Source organism: Dipodomys merriami, unplaced genomic scaffold, assembly GCF_024711535.1.
Source record: "Dipodomys merriami isolate MVZ:Mamm:240054 unplaced genomic scaffold, mDipMer1.0.p SCAF_30, whole genome shotgun sequence".
Taxonomy (NCBI): Eukaryota; Metazoa; Chordata; class Mammalia; order Rodentia; family Heteromyidae; genus Dipodomys; species Dipodomys merriami.
Genome location: NW_027204493.1, coordinates 11,025,090 through 11,045,729, shown reverse-complemented (window position 1 = coordinate 11,045,729; position 20,640 = coordinate 11,025,090). Strand labels below are relative to the sequence as shown.

The 20,640-nt window shown below is 37.2% G+C and overlaps 1 protein-coding gene across 4 annotated transcripts in view; it reads right to left on the bottom strand.

The window, feature by feature from the left end:
- The window catches only part of Parp8 (poly(ADP-ribose) polymerase family member 8), a 174,598-nt gene that overhangs the window by 35,633 nt on the left and 118,325 nt on the right, over positions 1-20,640 (bottom strand). For all 4 annotated transcript variants that reach the window (XM_070041149.1, XM_070041150.1, XM_070041147.1 and 1 more), the window contains 5 exons: positions 14,411-14,477; positions 10,784-10,909; positions 9,737-10,304; positions 8,009-8,059; positions 7,805-7,900 (listed from right to left, as the gene is read on the bottom strand). In XM_070041149.1, the coding sequence (XP_069897250.1) occupies positions 7,805-7,900; positions 8,009-8,059; positions 9,737-10,304; positions 10,784-10,909; positions 14,411-14,477 (908 nt within the window). The remainder of the gene's footprint in view (positions 1-7,804; positions 7,901-8,008; positions 8,060-9,736; positions 10,305-10,783; positions 10,910-14,410; positions 14,478-20,640) is intronic.

The window sequence follows — 20,640 nt, the reverse complement described above, 5'->3', positions numbered from 1 at the left end:
ACAGTTTGCTACATCAGCACATGAGTTGATTCCAAAAGTAGAGAGAACTACACACCAGGTTTTGGTTAGGTTTTCTGTGAATAGCCCAACTTCGGTGCCAAACTGAAAATCCAGAAGTCTCTGAGTACTTCTGATGGTGATGTTTCATGAGGATTCAAATTTTATCAGGACTCATGTGACAGATACAAACTTTGTAAACAAACAAGACAGAAAATAGGAATACTTGTGTACTTATAAGAATGTACTTTACTTGTCCAGGTTGCACCAAGTATAACAGGCTACCCTGATAATCCGAGCGAGAGGTTAACACAAACCAGGACTGACATTTTAGGATTTGAGGGAAGGTGACAAAAAAAAAATCACTGATGGTATTTTAGAAAAAGGGGTAAAAAATATGAAAAGAATCTGAACTTGGAAAGAGAAAAATCATAGAATTCCATAGAAACTTAAGTTTAACCTATACAGTCATCAGCTGGATTATATTTGGGGTTGATCACATTTTATAACATGTCACAGGCTGAAGAAATATTGAAAAAGCTAACTGGTTAATATCTCCTACAAAATTATCTGTTACACTTAAATTTAAAGCAAAATATACTGCAATTAAGTATATGAGAGGCAAAGACAAAATGAATGACCTCAACTTCAATAAAACATCTACTTAGTAGGATAAATCTGTTTACCTTCCTGACTTTGAATTTGAGAAGTTCCTCCCATTTTTACTTTCTGACATGACTTCATGTCATTTACCCTACTATTTCAAAATCCAAGATATCATCTTTTATGTCATAAGTACATAGCTATTGAGCTATTCTGCTCATCTGCTAAGATTATCTTAGATTTATACTAATTATTACAAATAAGGAAGACTGTGGGACCTATGATTTTTTGGGTCTGCTTACTTCACTTAATAAGAGTTTTCCCAAGTCTTTCCATTTCATTCCATCCTTCTGATGGAAATATAAAATTCATATATATATATATATATATATATATATATATATATATATATATATATTGAGGTTTTTCTTTGTTGTTGTTGCTCTCAATGTACTGTGTGATTTCTTTTTTCTTTTGTGTTTTACCCCCTATGGTTTATCCCTTGTCACTGCGTTCAATTTTGTTACCTTGAGTATTGTATATACATTGATCTGAACTAAGGAAGGGAAGGGCACAACAAAATGGTGAGACAAAGGACAAAGGAGGAAACCTATGCAACAGCGATATGCACAAGACAATATTTTGGAATGATCTGTACAACTTGGGGGAGGGAAAGAGGAAGAAAAATGAGGGAAGGGGTAACAAGTTAGACAATAAATGTAACCACTACCTTCCTTATGTAACTGTAACTCCTCTGTATATCACCCTGAAAAGAAAAAATTTTTAAAGGCAATTTTCTAAATTTCCCTGATTATCAATCCACTTCACACAACAGTGAACCACCTGACAACTAGCTACACTATATTTACTTAGACAATGTCTTTTTTTCTCATGCCCCCAAAAGCACATCTTCTATGAAAGGATATAGATTTCCACTGATATAGAAATAGTATCAAAACAAAACTTAAGAGTGAGGCCCAAAGAATATTAATAGCAAATAGGATATTTCTTCAAGTTACTAGAGGAATACATTGCCAGCAAAATTAAACCAGCGAGTAAACTCCCAATGTGTGCAGTGAATTTTCAAGATATATCTATACTCATGGTAGAGTAATGCTGAATAAATGAATATTTTCTCATTTGCAAATTGAGTATAACCACTACCTCACAGAGCTAGCATGTAATTAAGTGTGTTAATCCATCAAAACACACAATCACACAAGAAAGCACTTGTTATTGATAACATTACTGTATTTTTTGCAGTGGAAATGGCTTAGCCATTGATGAAGCTCATAACCAAAAAAGATGAGCACTTGGCAAGAAGAAAATGTAGTCTCAAGTAGGTAAATTGAGGTACCCAAAAGATTCTCCTTATTCTCTGTATAGTTCTATCTTCAAATGCACCAAATGGAAATAACAAAATGACACAATTGCTGAATAAATCCATGCTGCTTTATATGGTTTTAAAATCATGTTGTAACTCTAAGGGAAAAGTTTCCTGGAAAGTAACAGTGAGTTGACCACAAGAAAAAAATTGTTTTCAGAAATTTCACTTTAATCAAATAAATCAGAAAACCTGATATGATATCTCAATTTCTTTTCCTTTGTTAACCATGCATATTAACTCAATAATTATGTTCACATTTATCCAAATCTTATTGTTTTTCAAATTCAAAAGCTGGACTTTATGGTGCAGACATGTTAGGGCATACTGCTTTTTTTAATATATGAATCTTGAAAGTACTACAAGATGTAAATGGGAAAATGCTTCTAATCTCTAATACCTTAATTTGTGGTCAAACAGGGTTGAATGAACTCCTTACAGCATTCTGGAAATTATCTAAAAGCCTACAGTAACCCAAGAAGCACCAGGATAAATGATTACATCCTGGAGAGATGCAATATTTCTGATGTTTAAATTTACATTAGACACCCATCCCCTCATCCCTCCCCCCCCAACACACACTGCTAGCTCATCCCCCTTAGTAGTGGTAGTCTTGGGGAAAAAAAAATACCCACGTTCCTGATAGTGGAGAAAACATAACATAGTTCATTTATAAAGAACTGGTATTTCTGCATCTGACTGAGGGTCTCAAAACAGTAATCTTTATTTCTGATTGACTTGGAACTCAGGCAGTACTAAATCCGTATACCCAGGATAGGGGTCAAAAACACCAAAGCCAATGTTTAAGTTACTTCTGTCTACAGCAGTAGGTGATAAGACACATATCAGGCTGACCAAACACTTCAGAAGGAAATGGCAAAAATGAGAACTATGAAAATCTGACACTTATTTTTGTGAATATAGAAAACCAAGTACTTGTTTGTGACTGGGTACATGTTCAAGAACAATCTGAACCAGCCATGGTGGTGCACACTGCTGATTCCAACACTTACAAGGCTAAAGCAGAAGAGTGAAACACTGCCAGGCAGAGAGGGAGGGAGGAAGAAAGGGAGGGAAAGACAGAAGGAGAGAAAAAGGCTTTAAATGATGGCTTTAAATCTCATCTCTGAGTTTCTGTGCAAGCTGCAAATAAAAGCTAAGGCAGAAATGAAAACGCTGCCTGGTTGAGTATTAAAGGCATATCTCATCTCACATATACCCTTGGCAGTAAGTGGGATGGTTTTTGTGCTATAATTACTACCTGGCCAGTGAGGATAATGAATAAAGACAGTACAAAAGTGATGAGAAAAATTCACACAGCAAACTACAACCTTCAAGGAAGTAAAATTCCAAGGAGGCTTGAGATCTTGGTCTTAAGTTACTGTAATATAACACTAGACATTTCCAGTTTTCAATAAAACAATTATGAAGCATGCAAAGAATTAAGCAAATGTGGCCCATACGTAGGAAAAAAGACAATTAGTAGAAAAGGTCTTAGAGAAAGCATTAGCAGTTATTTCTCATAATTTGGAAGTGGAGAAGTTAAAAAATCGAGTACAAATAGATTGGGGATCTGTGAGGGCCTTTCTCCTGGTTCACAGAAAAATCCAGCAGTTAATACCAAGAGCTATCTACAAATTTTAATGCAATATCCATATCCCAGCATCATTCTTTAATGAAACAGAAGAAACAATCCAAAAATTCATATGGAATAATAGAAGACCCCAAATAGCAAAAAATCCTTACCAGGAAACAGTGCTGGAAGAATATCAATACCAAACTTCAAACTCTATTCCAAAGCTCATAGTAATAAAAACAGCTTGGTACTGGCACATGAACAGGCCTGAGGACTAATGGAATAGAACCGAAGACCCAGAAATGAGCCCAAAGACATATGGCCACCTAATTGATAAGGGAGGCAAAAAAATAAAAAACAAAAAAAACAGGATGGAAGAAAGACAGCCTCTTCAACAAATGGTACTGGCAGAATTGGCCATACACATGTAGAAAACTGAAGTTAGATCCTTATATATCACCCTGCACCAGAATCAATTCCAAATGGATCCCAGACCTTGAGGTAAAAGCAGATACCTTGAAAATATTACAAGAAGAAATAGGGGAAACACTAGGGGTTCTTAGCACAGTTCAAAATTTTCTTAATAAAAACCCAGAAACACAACAAATCAAAGAAAGGTTGGATAAATGGGATTGCATGAAACTGTAGAGCTTCTGCATGGCTAAGGACATAGCTAGCAAGATCAATAGAAAGCCATATTGGGAGAAGATCTTCATTAGCCATACAACTGACAAGGGTCTCATATCTTAGAGCTCAAAAAACTAAATCCCCTCAAAACAAATCTTCAAAGAAGCAACCACCATCATTAAAAAAGTGGACTAAAGGGCTAGGTAGGTAGCTCAGTGGTAGAGTGCTTGCCTTGTTTTCATGAGGCCCTGGATTCAATTCCACAGCACCACATACACAGAAAAAGCCATAAATAGCGCTGTAGCTCAAGTAGTAGAGCACTAGCCTTCAGCTGAAGAGCTGAGGAACAGTATCTAGGCCGAGTTCAGACACCATGACTGAAAAAAAAAAAGGTGGGATAAAGACTTAGAGTCTTCTCTGAAGAGGAAATAAGAATGGCCAATAGACACATGAAAAAATATTCAATATCTCTAGTCATAAAAAAAAATGCCAATCAAGGGGCTGGGGGTTTAGCCCAGCAGAAGGGCACCCGCCTGGGCGCGCAAAGCCCTGGGTTCGGTTCTCAGCCCTGGAAACAAACAAACAAACAAACAAAAAAGACAAAAAAAATGCCAATCAAAAAAAAACAAGTACATATTGGGCTGGGAAGATGGCTCAGTGGTAGAGTGCTTGCTTTGCATGCATGAGGCTCTGGGTTTAATTCCTCAGCAACACATAAGCAGAAAAAGCAGGAAGTGGCACTGTGGCTCAAGTAGGGTATACTGCTAGCCTTGAGCTGTAGAGCTGAGGGGCAGCACCCAGGTCCAGAGTTCAGGCCCCACAACTGACAAAAAAAAAAGCCGCCGCCACCACCACCAACAACAACAAAAAACACTGAGATTTCACCTCACCCCAGTTAGAATGGCCATTATCAAGAAAACAAATGATATAGCAGGTACTGGCGGGGATGTGGCCAAAAGGGAACACTACTGTTGGCAGAAACGTAAACAGGTTCAACCACTCTGGAAAGTAGTATGGATTTAAAACATAGAGCTCCCCTATGATCCAGCAATCCCACTCCTGTGCATTTCCCCAAATAATCACAAACCTACCAGCACAGCCATGTTCACTGCAGCATTATTTGTCATAGCTAAGATATGGAACTAACCCAAATGCTCCTCAGTAGACAAATGGATCCAAAAAAATGTGATATATATGCACAATGGAGTTCTATGCTTCTATCAGAAAGATAACATCACCCCATTCATAAGGAAATGGAAAGATGTGGAAAAAATTTTATTAAGTAAAGCAAGCCAGACCCAAAGAAATGTACGTTGCATGGTTTCCCTTTGTTTTGTTTTGTTTTGGTTTTATTTTCGTCAATCATGGGGTTTGAACTCTGGGCCTGGGAGCTGTCCCTGAGCTCTTCAGCTCAAGGCTAACGCTTTACACTTGAGCCACAGCGCCCCTTCCAAGGTTTACCTCATTTGTAATAACTAAATTATGTCTGTGACATTCTTAGCAGAGGATCACAATAGGCCAGTTTCTGGGTGTATATGAGCATATATAATGAAGTGTATCAAAATGAACTCCAATAATTGGAAACAAGAGGTTTCTATAATGTACTGCTGTCAGTTATTTCATTTAGTCTCTTTTTTTGTTTTGTTTTGTTTGCTGTGCCCTTTGTCTTATAAATAAGTTTATCTGACCCACAGAAAGAATAAGGAATCACAGAAACAGCAGGACAAAGGATAAACTAATGCAACAATGATACTCGCTAGACACTAACTCGGAAATGAACTTACAACTTGGGGGGAAGGAAGATAAAAAGGGGAAAGCAGCAGAAAATGAAGAAGGGGGTAATAGTGTCTGCAACGAAATGTACTCATCACCTTACTTATGTAACTGTAAACTGCTTGTTCCTCACCTTTACAGTAATAATAATAATGATTTGAAAAAGAGTCCAGCAGTTAAGACCACATGTGGTCCTGTTGTAGCCTCATGTGGCAGAAAAGCCAGGAGGAAGCTCTCTGAGATCACTTCTACAAAAGCACCCAGCCCCTTCTCAACATAGTCGTCTCAAAATTTCAATATGTGCATCCAGAGAGGCACAAATGATCATTGTGTAGTTGATGACAATCCCTAAACTGACCCACAGATCCGAGGCAACCTGTTCTAATTCCAAACGTGTTTTTCTTTTTTTTCAAAAACAGACACAATGACACAGATTTAAATCAAGAAATGTAAGGGAACACAACTAGCTACAGTCCACACAACCTTGTAAAAAGTCAGGAAAGGAGATACAAGCTTCCTGAATTCTATCTTACTACAAGTTACAGGAACTCTGTGCAGTCCTGACATGAAAAGGGATGTAGCGATCAGTGGAAGCAGAAGTGAAAACTGAGAATTAAAGCAATACATTTACAGTAAAATGATTTTCAACAAGGCTGTCCTGGTCATTCAATAAAGGAAGAACAGTCTGAACAAGTTAACAGGGGGAAAATTCAGTTAACTCTAAGGGGAAGCATAACTCAGGAGATGGAACCTCATAACTCGTCTAAAAACTAACTCAAGAGGGCTTAGTGGTCTGGCACCAGTGGCTTACCCTGTAAGCCTAGCTACTCAGGAGGCTGAGATCTGAGGACTGTGGTTTGAAGTCAGCCTGGGCAGGAATTTCGTGAGTCTTTTATTTCCAAATAACTACTAAAAAGCCAGAAGTGGAGCTGTGGCTCAAGGGATAGAGTACTAGACTTGAGCAAAAAAAGCTCAGAGGCATTGCACAAACCCTAAGTTCAAGGCTCAGGACTGGCACAGAAATAAAAGGAAAGGAAAAAAAGAAAAGGGAAAGAAAAAAATTTATCATAGTCAAGTACTGCCTCAGAAACCCAGGCTATGATATTTTTAGAAAGGAGAAAGGAACAAACAGTGTAGATATGGAGAAAGTAGATGGCACATATCACTGGTGGGGTGTGAAATGGCACAGCCATTATCGAAAGCAGTATGGCTGTACCTTGGATATGTACACACATACTAGCAAATCCATCTATCATATCTATAAACTGGAAAACTCTGCCACACAAAGGAATGAAATACTGACACATGCTGTAATGAAACAAGACATTATACTGAATGAGAGAAGACAAAAACATAAGACTATATGGTAAGTATATCATAAGTATATGATTCCATTCATCTCAAATGTCAAAAGAGAAATCAGATCAGTAATTGATAGGGGATGAGGGAAGGATAGAGGCCTATATTCCCTTTCTTATGTTGTGTCTTAAATTTTACTTGAATAAACACAGTAAAAATATTCTTTATACTTAAATTTCTAAGTGGTACTGCTTAAAACTCCGTAATTTGTGATGTTTAGTGTATATATAGACACAGATATAAATGGACACACAGATGATAGATAATATATACGTGAGAAAGACATTAAGAAACATCTTTAACACCAAATTACTTCTCTCACAGACTCCTTCAGAAGTAAAAACAGTTCATTTTTGTCCAAATTATACTACTTAGTATGCTAATGTTCCTAGTGAAGTATTTACTTCTAATTACATTTACTTACTTGCTTATTTTACATTTTCACGTTTTTCATTTATATTTTGATTCTACCAAAAAGAACTTACCCTAAGCATGGGGCCATTTTGAAACACGTGTGGCTCATCACAAACCACACAGTATTCATTCAGTACAGGGATCCGCTGTTCAGCAAACTCTATCGTCTGAACAAAAGGACACAAAGAAATCATTCATCCAAGTTCACAAATGACTTGAAAGCCCAGTAAAGACTGAATTTTTCCACAGTGGATAAGAGTAGGCGTGGCCCCTACCTGCACCAGGAAGCCGCGGTCTCGTATTGGAATGCATTTTGCACCATTTGGCTATAAAATAAAAAAAAAAAAAAGCAAAGTGAAAAGACCAAGTAATTTTTTTTTAATGTGGGGAAAATTTAGAAATTAAAGCCTTTAGATTTTTTAAGAGTATATACAGTTTGATCTCTCTAAGATCACAAGAAATTGTCATTCATGACACCAGTTTTAGAATTTCTTTGCTAACTCTACTAAATAATACTCCCCTCATTACTGTCGTAATCTTTGCCAATACTAAATGAATATTCTGCATTTCTAATCTTCTAGTGAACATTACATGATCACAAAATTTGTTTCCTCTAGCACTCATGAGAAAATGGTCCCACTTTCTCAGAAAATCCAATCTTACTTTACCTTTGGATGCAGTTTTCCTTCCCAGGAAGTATTAGACAACTAATGAAAATGGAACTGCATACAGCTGTATGCTGAGTCTAACCTTGAGAAGGACAATTAGGCCTTCTTTCTCAGAAAACCTGACATGACCTTTCAAGAGGGATAATATACCCTGGGACACTTCAAATTGTTGGATCTTACTTCCCCCACATCCATAAAGCTTACCATTGAATTGAAATGGGATTTTAGGATACTCACACAAAATTATCCACATACTCAAATTTCCATGAAACAAGTATAATTTTACAATATAAGTTACAATATAATTTAGATCCTTTATCTGAAGATAACATTTGAAAGCAGTTATCTTAATTTTAGCAACTTAATCTATGGCTGGGTGAATCCATACTAAGGAGGCTAAAGAGACTCCCCCAAACTACATGCATTCATTTTTTAAAAACAGCAAAGTTTTATCACTATTGTAAATACATAAATAATGTATATGGATTTTAGGCATATTTTCCTTTACCAATTTATTCTTTACTGGCTATCGAAAGTAAGTTTTATGTAAGACTGTTCCTTTCTAAATAAATGCCAAGCAAATAACTTATCACTACAGTCATCATCTTTTGTCAAGTCCACTGAAAACAGCTTCAGGCTAGACATTAAGAACAGCTTGAGGCTCTGAGCCACAACTCAAAAAGTAGTGTTGATCCACCACCAGAAACAACATTCATGGATAAAGTTCTTACACATAAATGGAATATCATTCAACTGCAGATTAGATAAACTGTTTACAAAACATGGAAACCTTGGGCTGGGAATGTGGCTTAGTGGCAGAGTGCTTGCCTAGCATGCGTGAAGCCCTTGGTTTGGTTCCTTAGTACCAAATCAACAGAAAAAGCAGGTGCTAAGGCTCAAGTGGTAGAGTGTTAGCCTTGAGCAAAGAAGCTCCGAGACAGTGCCCAAGCTCTGAATTCAAGCCCCAGGACTGACAAAACAAACAAACAAATGAAAAAAAAAACCATGAAAACCTTCTGCTTCCATGAAAAGAAAGTTTTTGTGAATACAACTGGCTTCCTTCCACTTTTAGCTTCATTCGTTACTATATGAGGAATTTGGACTGTACCTCAAACTAGCAATTACATTAATTTTTTTGTGAATCAAAACTAACATTCCAGTGTCATTTCCTGATGTGTGGTACACAAGAGAAGAAGAAAATAAAACTTGCAAATTTAAAAATAAACACACCAGGTCTCGGTCACTTTTTTTCCTCCAACAGATCCTATAGAAACGTTAAAATTCCACTGCCCCTCAGCTAACACTTATGAACTCAAGATGGAAATATTTACGCACAGCAGGCTGGGAAGATGATGAAGATGAAGATGGTGTTAAGATACCAATTAGCCCTGAGGTAAGAGAGAGCCTCCTGCCCTCTGCATTAGGTTCCTTGAAGAGCTCAGCTTTGGATGACTTGGGAGCACTCGAGTAAGACTTGCTGAGCAGCTTGTGATTTTTCAGCCCGTACAACTCTTCCATTCTGAGACTACTGGAGTAAGACCTGCTTAACAGTTTGTGGGGCTTCAAGTTGGTACTGTGCTCGCACCGAGGGTCTCCAGAACAAGGTCGAGTCAATAATTTATGTGGCTTCAGGGTCAGGCAGTCATCTTGCTTCACAGCTGCAGGGCAAGAACGGTTCAAGAGTTTGTGCGATTTAATAGTTGTCATGGCCTGCTCAGCCCTTGGATCGCTGGAAAGGGAGCGACCAAAAGTCCTGTGTGACTTCCCAGGGCACATGTCCTCGGCCTTGACAGTGCTGGAGCAAGTCCTCCGAAGCAGCTTATGTGTTTTGGAGATTCCATCTTGCTCGGATTTCAGTTTGGATTTGCTTTTGCCACAGCCTGGGGGAGGATAACTTGGCGACCTTGGAGAGGAAACAAGAATTCACACAAGGCAAAGCATGAGAGGAAGAGACTGAGTATGCAGACCATGCTGCAGCCAGCTGAGCTATGTTCAACCTCCTACTTCATTAAATGAGTTAAAATAGTGCCTTCTAGTTAAGACTAGAACCAAAGTAGGTGCAGAGGGTAAGAGGAATTAAATCTTGGAAAGCAAGGAAGTCTAAGATCTTTTCCTCCTTTCCAATACACAGTTCTATACTCAACTTGTCATAAGGAACGTGAAAATAAAGCATGCAGTGTTAGTAAATAAGCCAATGCTGAAGGGATAAAATCATTGGACACAGAAGTGAGCATCTGTATTTTTTGCTGGGTTGCATGCTGCTTAGTATTTGCATTGAAGTCATAAAGAAAAGAAACAGATGCAGGACTACAGAGTGCTTTAACCTGAATAGTGGTATGCTTAGCATTTAGTAAGACAGTGATGAGGTTGCCCGTTACCAACCTGCGCAAGGTGGAAAATAAATGCAGGGGAGACTTCACTTTCTTCTCTGACAGCTTCTTATTGTGCAGACAGCTGGACTTCTCCTTGCTCTGTTTCCACTGCTGTGTAACAAATGTCTGCATGATTCTGTCAATCCAAACACAGTTCTGTTATCACAGTTCCAAGGTCATTTAAATGAATATTTCAATGTTTATTAGGTTGGGAATACATGTATGAAAAACAAACGAGACAGCTAATTTAGAAATGTGTAAGATTTTTTTTATATGCAGCAAGATATCACAGAGTAGATTACCAGGACTTTATTGTGACTCTCATAGTGTTAAAAATGTCTCAGTAGGGCTGGGAAGGTGGCTCAGTAGTAGAGTGCTTGCCTCACATTCATGAGGCCCTGGGTTCAATTCTTCAGCACCACATAAACAGAAAAAGCCAGAAATGATGCTGTGGCTCATGTGATAGAGTGCTAGCCTTGAGCTGAAGAGCTTAGGAACAGCGCCCAGACCCAGAGTTCAAGCCCCATGACTGACTGAAAAAAAAAGTCTAAGTATTAAAATTAATTAATATCACTACAATTTAATTATGCAAATGACAGAAAAGAGTTTATACGTGAATAAAAGACAAAGAGAATTATCAGGGCAACTTCAGGATCAGTAATTTTTGCTTACATGACCAAAACATTCTTACATGACCAAAACAATTTCTTTTCACTTGATGTTCCGCTTCTGTTTTTTCCTTCATGAACAAAAAAGCAGGATAAGGGCTGGGAAGGTGGCTCAGTGGTAGAATGCTTGCCTAGCATGCATGAGGCCCTGGGTTCGATCCTCAGCACCACATAAGCAGAAAAAGCCGGAAATGGCACTGTGGCTCAGGTGGTAGAGCTCTACCCTTAAGCTGAAGAGCTGAGGGTCAGCGCCCAAGCCCAGAGTTCAGGCACCACCACCAACAAAACAAAAAAAACCAAAAAACAAAAACAGGATAAAACTGTAGCACACGTAAAAACATGTACTCTGCAAATCATATCTCTAGCATAGCCCATTCACCTGTAATGTGCTATATTTTAAATTAGGGTATTTTAAAATTATTTTAGTTACTATCACAAAGCAGGAATTTGTTTTATTCTTTATGTCTATGAGATTGCTTCATGGACGTGGCCTGGGAAAGAACTGTGGAATGAGCTCTAGGTTGTGACAGCATGTTTTCTGAAAAAAATATGAGGGCTCCTAGAGGATCAAATCTTCCAATTGTTAGTCGAGGAACTGTTACTAAAGTAGGCATAAAATTTTAAAATAAAGTATTAGATGTGCAATAAAGTCAACATTTTTATCTTCTAATTTTAAATGGACTTTCTTCCTGTATGTCTCTGGGGAAATAACTTCATAAGATGTAAGCTTCTTATGATTACAAGTGTTGATGTGGAGGAAAGGGAACCCTCACACACTGTTGATGGCCATGTAAATTAATGCATCCACTGTGGAACACAGTGTGGAGTCCCTCACGAAATTAAAAACATAACCATCTTATGATTCAACAATCCTAGGACTAATTATCTATCCAGATTTTAAATTAATCAGCTGAAGAGACCTCTGCCTTCCATGTTTATTGTAGCACCTTTACACAGACAAGAAATAACTCACTCATAGAAACTGAAATACTCTCATTCTCTACAGCACCAAAAGAACTAGGAATCCATAGTGAAACCAGACAGGCACACAAGGACGTGTACTACAGGACTTCACTTAGAGGCAGAATCTACAAGAACTGACCTCACTGACTAGTAGACACTGAGGACGGAGGGCAGCATGGCGTTGAGGCAGATAGACTAGACCAGATGATAGGCTAGACTGGTGGGTGGGTACATGTTACAACCAGATAAGCACCATTTTAACCATTCTACAGAAAACACATTCACACACATACACATACATCACATATATAATACATATAATCTTGTCCATGATAAATAAATATAACATGTTAACTTCTTAAAAATTGAAAGTTAGAAATGACATATTTGCGATCACAGTTACTATGGAGGAGGTGATTGGGAGGACTACGATCTGAGGAGGGCAGTCTGAACAAAACGTCAATGGGACTATATCTCAATTATTAAGTCATACACGGTGGTATATGCCTGTGATGCCACCTATACAGGTGGTCACAGGGAGGATAATCAGAGTGAAAAGCCAGGCAGTGGCCAGCCCCTCCCCCGTAAAAGACTCTATCAGTAAAAACAAAGCTGAAGGACTGAAGGGGTGGTTCAAGTGGTAGAGCACCTGAGCAAGAAGCCCTGTATTCATTTCCAGTCATGCAAAATGAAAAAATAAGCACAAGTAAAACTTCCCTCATTTTAACTGGAGCAAATCTCACATCCTATTCAACCATGACTATAGCTCCTCTAGATTCCTAGGAGAGAGTAGCATTTCCTTTGCACAGAAGGCAATCACCAAAGGGGACTATGTGCACAGCATCATAGTTTCCTTTAGGAAAACCAAACAAGTGCTCCACTGGGACTCAGGTTAAAATATGAGTCAGCAGGAAACAACACCCTCATCCCAGGGTTTATTTACTTAACAGAAAAGGTGAAAGTCAGTTCTCAGGTATAGAATTTACCAAGGCCTTTCTTTGTTCAGACGTAATTCCTTTCTTTGCTTTTGTATTTAGTTCTCTCAGTGTTTTTAGCCCCTTTACAGTTTTTCAAATGTATACTTTTATGTTAAATAGACTTAAAATTCAGAAAGGAAATTTTATAGTTGAACAATGAAAGAAAAAAGATTGAAATGACTGGATAAGATTTTATAATACAGTGCACAGAACTCCATTTATCTTTTCCAGATACTTAAAACCTACTATATTTTCTACTTAATATCTACAAATAATGCCAGAGTGTGCCAGAATCCTCGTAACTATATTGATGGAACATCATAGGCACTTGTAATATGTTAAGGAATATATTTGCTTGTTCAAATCAATTCTATACATACTGTACTTCTGAAGACCCAAGCCCATCTATAAAAGATCAATTGAGTCACTGAATCAAGATGCAAACAGGAAATTTAAAAGTTTATGTTCAAAATGAATGTTTCAAACATGTAAGTATGAGAAACAGCAATGAAGTTATAGCCCAGGCCCAGTGGCTAGAAACCTCTGGGCTATAAGCAAGCAGCAGTAGGAATAACCAGAATCAGGAGCCTGGAACAGCGACAGTCTGGAGAAGAGGAGGAAGCTGGAGCTGAAGGACATCCCGGAGAGGAAATCAAGACAGCAAACACCCTCACCTTCCCCCTTTCTCCCTATGTGGAACACATTAGAGATGGACTGTAGGTCCATACAGATTGGTTGTATTAGAGACAGGCCCTAGGCCTGCACAATCTGCCCTTCCAGTAGTAGGCAGGATGCTGAATGCTAGGGCTGTTATCTGAGGATAACAGTTCAAAGCCAGGAAAGTCGGTGAAACTCTTATCTCTAATTAATTAACCACAGAAAAAGCTGGAAATAGAGCTATGGCAAGTGGTAGAACACTAGCCTTGGGTAAAAATAAATCTCAGGGACCAGAGTTCAACTGTCAGTACCTACACAATATAAGTCAATAAATAAGCAGAATTAGAATTCAGTGCTCTTCAGCAAACTTACTTTTTCAGCTGATGTCCCAATCCAAATCGCTCTTTTGTGGAGATCTGAAAGACATCAACAGTGGGCACTGGAAAGGAAACAAAACCATTGTTCAGTACTGACTCAAAATCAATCATCAGCCAGGAATAAGACTGAAGCAGGAGTGTGTATGTGTATGTTCACACTTAAAATATGGAGCACACAATTCACATTGCTATTTAAGGTACACATATATATGGATACGTATATACACATAAAGTACACATAGTGTGTGTGTGTGTGTGCTTGCAATATATCACCACTGGTCATTATACATTCATTGTAAATATCTGCATAGGAACAACATGTAAAATGATAAAAGATGAATCCACAAAAGAAGCAACAGGCAAACAGCCAGATAGAGGGCAGTTAGGGAATCATTTTAAAAGTAGATAAAGGGATATTTGCATATAAATAGCACTGCTAGAATAAAACACAGGAGATGCTGAGAATAAAATTCAGGAGATTCACCTTTTACTGCATAGCCTTCTCATGTGTTCAAATTTGTACCAGGTGTGTGTGTTTTCCTTAAATTATTAATGTTTCTTAAAATTATTAGTTACACAAAAGAGTGCTAATCAATTATCATTCACTGGCCAGGAACTAGAGTTGTTAAGAATAAACACTCAAAAGACAGAAGGAAAGAGACGGATTCCCTTGCCCCCATGCAGCCTGCAGGGCAGAGGGAAGACATAAATGACAAACAACTAAGAAAAAGCTGATATCTCTGTAGACAAGTACAAGGAGAAAAGAAAACTTAGTACCACATTAGGAGACCAGAGTAGAGAAGGACCAAGGCTGGGGCCGTGTAGGATCTCTTGAGCAAAGGGCAAAGAGAGAAGAAAGAATCAAATTGCTAAATGAGTTAAGAACTTAGGGTACTAACTGAGGCAAGAGATATAGTGGCTTGGATCAGTGGATGGACATTTTGACTATCTATATTCTGAGAGCGCTAGTGACTATGAGACTGGATTTCAGTTGCAAGAAAGATCAATCAAGAGCAAAACCAGAGTCTTTGAGCACCCAGAAGAGAGGACATTTACCAATTCCTGATATGAGAAAAGACTCCAAGTGGAAGAGATTTGGAGAGAAAAAGAAGCTACTTATCTGATTAAATATTTTTTTTATTCTTACAATTTCTTTTTTTTTTAATTTTATTTTATTTTATTTGAGAACATACTGTACAGAGGGGCTACAATTACATGGGCAGGATAATGCATACATTTCTTACCAAGCATTGCAGCCTCCTCCTTTGTTTACCCTTCACCTCCCTTCCCAGCCTCCCCCCTCCCCCCACCCAATTATACCCCCCTCCCCCCCACACACCGACATTGTAAAGTTGGTTTTGACATGACATTTTGTACTTCTCATTGTTGCTGATCAAATATTTTATGACCAGTACTGAAAGAGAAGTCAGTATTTCTGGAATAGTACCTTAACTAGATGAAAGGGAAGGGAAACTAACACAAGAAAGTAGGAAAGAAGGGAAAGAAAGGAAAGAAGGAAAGAAGGAAGGAAGGAAGGAAGGAAGGAAGGAAGGAAGGAAGGAAGGAAGGAAGGAAGGAAGGAAGGAAGAGAGGGAGGGAAGGAAGGAGGGAGGGAGGGAGGGGAAAAAAAAACAACCTGTATGAACTCAGTCACAGTGAAGACTGAAACAACACTGAGACAACAGATAAGCAGTAAGCATTGTCTTTCTAAATAGGACATTCCCATGTCACACACATTCCATGTCATGGACCAAAATGCAATCTCCAAATTGCCTGTAATGACCATAGCTCAAAGCAGTGGGGCACTGGAATCATCAACCAATTAATTTCCTTAGATTTGTTTGATCCTACCTGTCCCAACCCCAGGATTACTGAAATTTTAATGAATAGAACATTGCAACATCTTGGAAGTTCAGGGAACTATTTTTCTTTTAAAGAAGATAAACAAAATGAGATCACATTGTGCTCTAGAATTATAGAAGATAGAATCTTTTCATAGGCAGAAAGAAGCGATTAAGAACAGAAGGCAGAGGAAATTAAAGGAACTTGGCTTACTTTGGGGCAAGGTAGAAAAACCTAAAATACCCTAGAAGAAGTACAAACTTTCACTAATGGAGCTGTGAGTTGCATAGAGAAGGGAAAATAAACAAGAGACACAGTGATAATACAGAATATACTTGTTATAAAATTAATAACACAAAACTCAAAACTTCACCACGGCATGTATAACTAGAAAATAAGTGTATCTTATTAAAATAATAAATTTTAATATATAGTATGTAATTTTAGTATATAATATGTACAAATTACATACATTGACTGAGTCAAGTAACAAAAAATAAATGCTAAGTGACCCAAAATCTTAAAATACACTGAAAGGACTCTCAAAAAGCTCAGCGATAAAATCCATATTACTGTTAAAATTAATGCAATTAATTAAAACTGATGTATTCAATGTATTAATAAAATGTATTAACTATCAGAGAAACATTATATGCAATGTATAAGGGAATTTCACTACCTTGGTAATTCTTATTAAAACATTTCAAATTAATTTTATTAATATTTTAACAAATTAATAACCTCTCCAAAACCAGAAATAGTAAGTTGGACAATAAAGTCTGATTAAGCATACAAGTACCTAGGAATAAACTTACCTAAAACTAAGGACCTTTACCAATGAAGGAGGAAAAATATACAGAACCGTGAGTGATAAATAAAAGAAATGTTTCTTATAGCAAAAAAATAAGTATTACTTCTTTAGAAATGCATGTTCTTCCTAAACTTACACCGAATACAACCACAATCCCCTACAGGGTTTGTGTAGCAAGGAAGTGAACAGGAACTTCACAGGAAGTTCTACTAATATTTTTCCATGGTTAAAAATCAAAGGTAAGTTCATCAATTTTCCTTCTTCCTCATGTAATTTTGGTTGGGTAGTAAAGGCTGTCAAGATATGTAGAAATTATTCTAATGCGCCCATCTCCTAAGAGTAAATGTAGAGATTCCAATAATAAGATGATCTGAACAAATAGGGTTTGATTATTAATTAGTAACATTTTCTCATTGAAAACAAGCTATAATGGAACTCATATGGCAACAGTTCTAGGATATACACAAGAATCACAACAAATAATGTCTTTGTTTAAAGTCCATTTTCCCTGGCCCAATAAACAATAAACCTTAACTATAAGTTGAAAGTGGATTACCGCAAGCATTCCTTCAGAGTTTTTTGTTGTTTTCCTGTTTAGTTTTTATGTGCTGATCCTAGAGCTTGAACTTGGGGCTTAGGCACTGTACTTGAACTTTTGTATTCAAGGTTAGCACTCTACCACTTGAGTTACAGCTCCACTTTTGGGTTTTTTGGTGGCTAACCAGAGATAAGAGTCTCATGGGCTTTCCTGTTTAGGCTGACTTTGAACCTTAATCCTAAGATTTCACCCTCCAAGTAGCTATGATTACAGATGTGAGCCAGCAGCACCCTAGCAAATTCTTAGCCTTTCTGTTCACTAACAGGTTACTAAAAGCTAGCCCTGGCCAAATACTGCCATTCAAATTAGTGTAATTCACATACTTCTGAAATACAGGAATAAATGTTTTTTAAAGGGAACTGTTAAGTAGGTCAGTCTAAATCTTGGATTAGTCACACTTTTTTTTGCAAGTTCTTTTTACTATAAATGCTAACATTTTTCAAAGATTCAAAAACACCCTGAAAGAAATATTTTCTCACCTCTTCATTTGCTTGCAATAATCAGAATTATGAACTAAGATAAAACCAAGTTATTTTTCTGGAAGGATACTTTGTATGTTCCTTTATAGTCCTCCTCCTGTTATACATCATTTGCCAATTTAAATATTTTTTTTCTCAAATTTTCAACAAGAAAAAAAAAAACTTTAGAGAAATTTACTTGTAAGACAACAATATAAGTAAATAATGTAGAATGACCCCAACTGAATCAGTGTAATATGGAAATAAGAGAAAACCAGTGAAAGGACTGGAAATGAAGGTAAATGCCATTCCGTGGAAGAAACTTCTAGCATTTACTACAAATGGAGCAGACTGAACCAGCATCCAGAGGAGTCTAAATGGCTGGTTTGAAACTCTACTCAAAGAAGAGAAAGGGAAGGCACCAGAGCACTGTCTTTGGGGCCTGGCTGTGCAGAAAGTAAAGGGGGGTCAGGGGGTCTGGCAGAGCCTACATTTCTTGAGCCCTGACCCATCCAGCTCAGGTCCTGTTCAATTGGAGGCAAGCTTTAAGTGAAGATGCAGCAGCAAATCATTTACTAAAGAAATGCTCAAAAAAGAAATCAATAGAGGCATATGGGAATATTCAGAGAGAAGATGAAAAGCCCAGAAAGAGTACAAATTCAGGTAACCTCCCAGCTTCAGGGCTATTCTATGGCGAAGGAAGCATAAATTATACCTTGACAAGTTTGTCTAGCCTAGAGGCAATGTAGGGAGGTCACTGTACTCTATGCACAGAGTCACACCGAAGAAGCTCCAAATACTCATCTGCTCTTCACAGCCTGTGTGTCTGACGACAATGTACTGAAAGTGTGTGAGACACAGCTACAAGGTGTGTGGGGCTGAGAGACAGGAGCACAGGAAAAGGGGTTCAGAGGGTCTGGGTATGGCACTTCACAGGTCCCAGATTCACTTTCTCTAAGGTAGGGAAATTTCCTCTTCTTAATGGAAAACACATCTCTACAGTAACACCCTCATTTCTGAAAGCAGTGCATGCCAACTTCTGCTTGAATTGAAAGCAAAATTCCTTCTGTTAACTGATAAATCTTGGACAGCTGCTGTTAGATGGCTACAAAATGATTGCAAATGATACTGAATAAATGTAGAAGTCATTGATGATCAAAAAGGTATACTGTGTGATCAGAAGAGTATGAACAAATTATATATACAAGCTAGATATTAAATTCAAATCCAAATTATGGAAAAACTTCATTTGGAGAGTGAAAACTTAGATTAGAAAAATTGATGAAACATTTGATATAAAAATACAAATGATAAACAATGCAGAAGACAAAAGATACAATCTATATATACTAGGAATAGCAAGTCAAAATGGTATAAGAAATAATTACCATAAAGATTTCTTGAGGCAAATTAAGACCTACACATACCATGAAAAAATAAATTTGCAAAAAATTATACCAGGAAAAATAAAAATCGTCTCAGGACACACCAAACATAAATACATAAGTACCCAAAAGCAAAACAAGTTTCTTTACAAATGAGAAGATGAAGAAATGACTTCATACCCAAGTTAGCAGAAGATGCTCTAACATTTTATCTTCTTTCACAAATTTTACTTGATCAAATTAGCCTCATTCATAAAATAATGTCATCTTCAGATATGAAAAATATAACTGTCCAGTTTTCTTAGTTTACACATGATAAATATGTAAATCACCCAACTGATGAAACAAATAGTGGATAGGTTTCGATGCCAAAGAGATAATATTAAACAACAGGACATCTATCTAAATGTAAATTACAGTGATTGTTAAATAAGTGCATACATAAAAAGTATTATTGTGAAGAAAAAAATCTATTTAAAATTCAAGATTATGGAAAAAGAAGTAAAGGTGGTAATATAACACATTTTTATCTCACATAAATGGAATCTAGGTGAGTATATACTCGTTTACTCCTTCTTCTAAATAGTAAAGCAAAGTTCAGGCCTGACAGTATATTCTACTTCTAACCAAGACCAGAATAAAGTGAGACGGGACATGTCAATTCACTAAAGTAAGAAAAAGGGTAGGCATGTAGCCAAAATATACAGAGAAACAGCAAAACCTGTATGCCTATAGATCGGGATACTGGGCAGGTACCACCCATTGCTTTGTTGATTATTTAATACATTGAAGACACTCATGCAACAAGACTTAGATGCATAGTTACTTCTGGGACTCAGGGATATATGGGTAAACAAAACACCAAAATAGTTACAGTTTTTCAGTAGGGAAAGATTATGAGTTATCCCTTTTGGTCCTTGTATTTCTACATATTAAAAAAATCATAACAAAATATTTAACATTTAGCATTAAAACATATCAGTTTAGTATACATTATTTGTATTAAAAATTAATTACTAATTGATATAGAACATATGAGCCCCAAATAGAAGATAAATAATTAAGAAAATTAAAAGCCGTCTTCAAAAAAATAATGGATATAGCTTTAGTATGGTCTTGTTTGACATCATT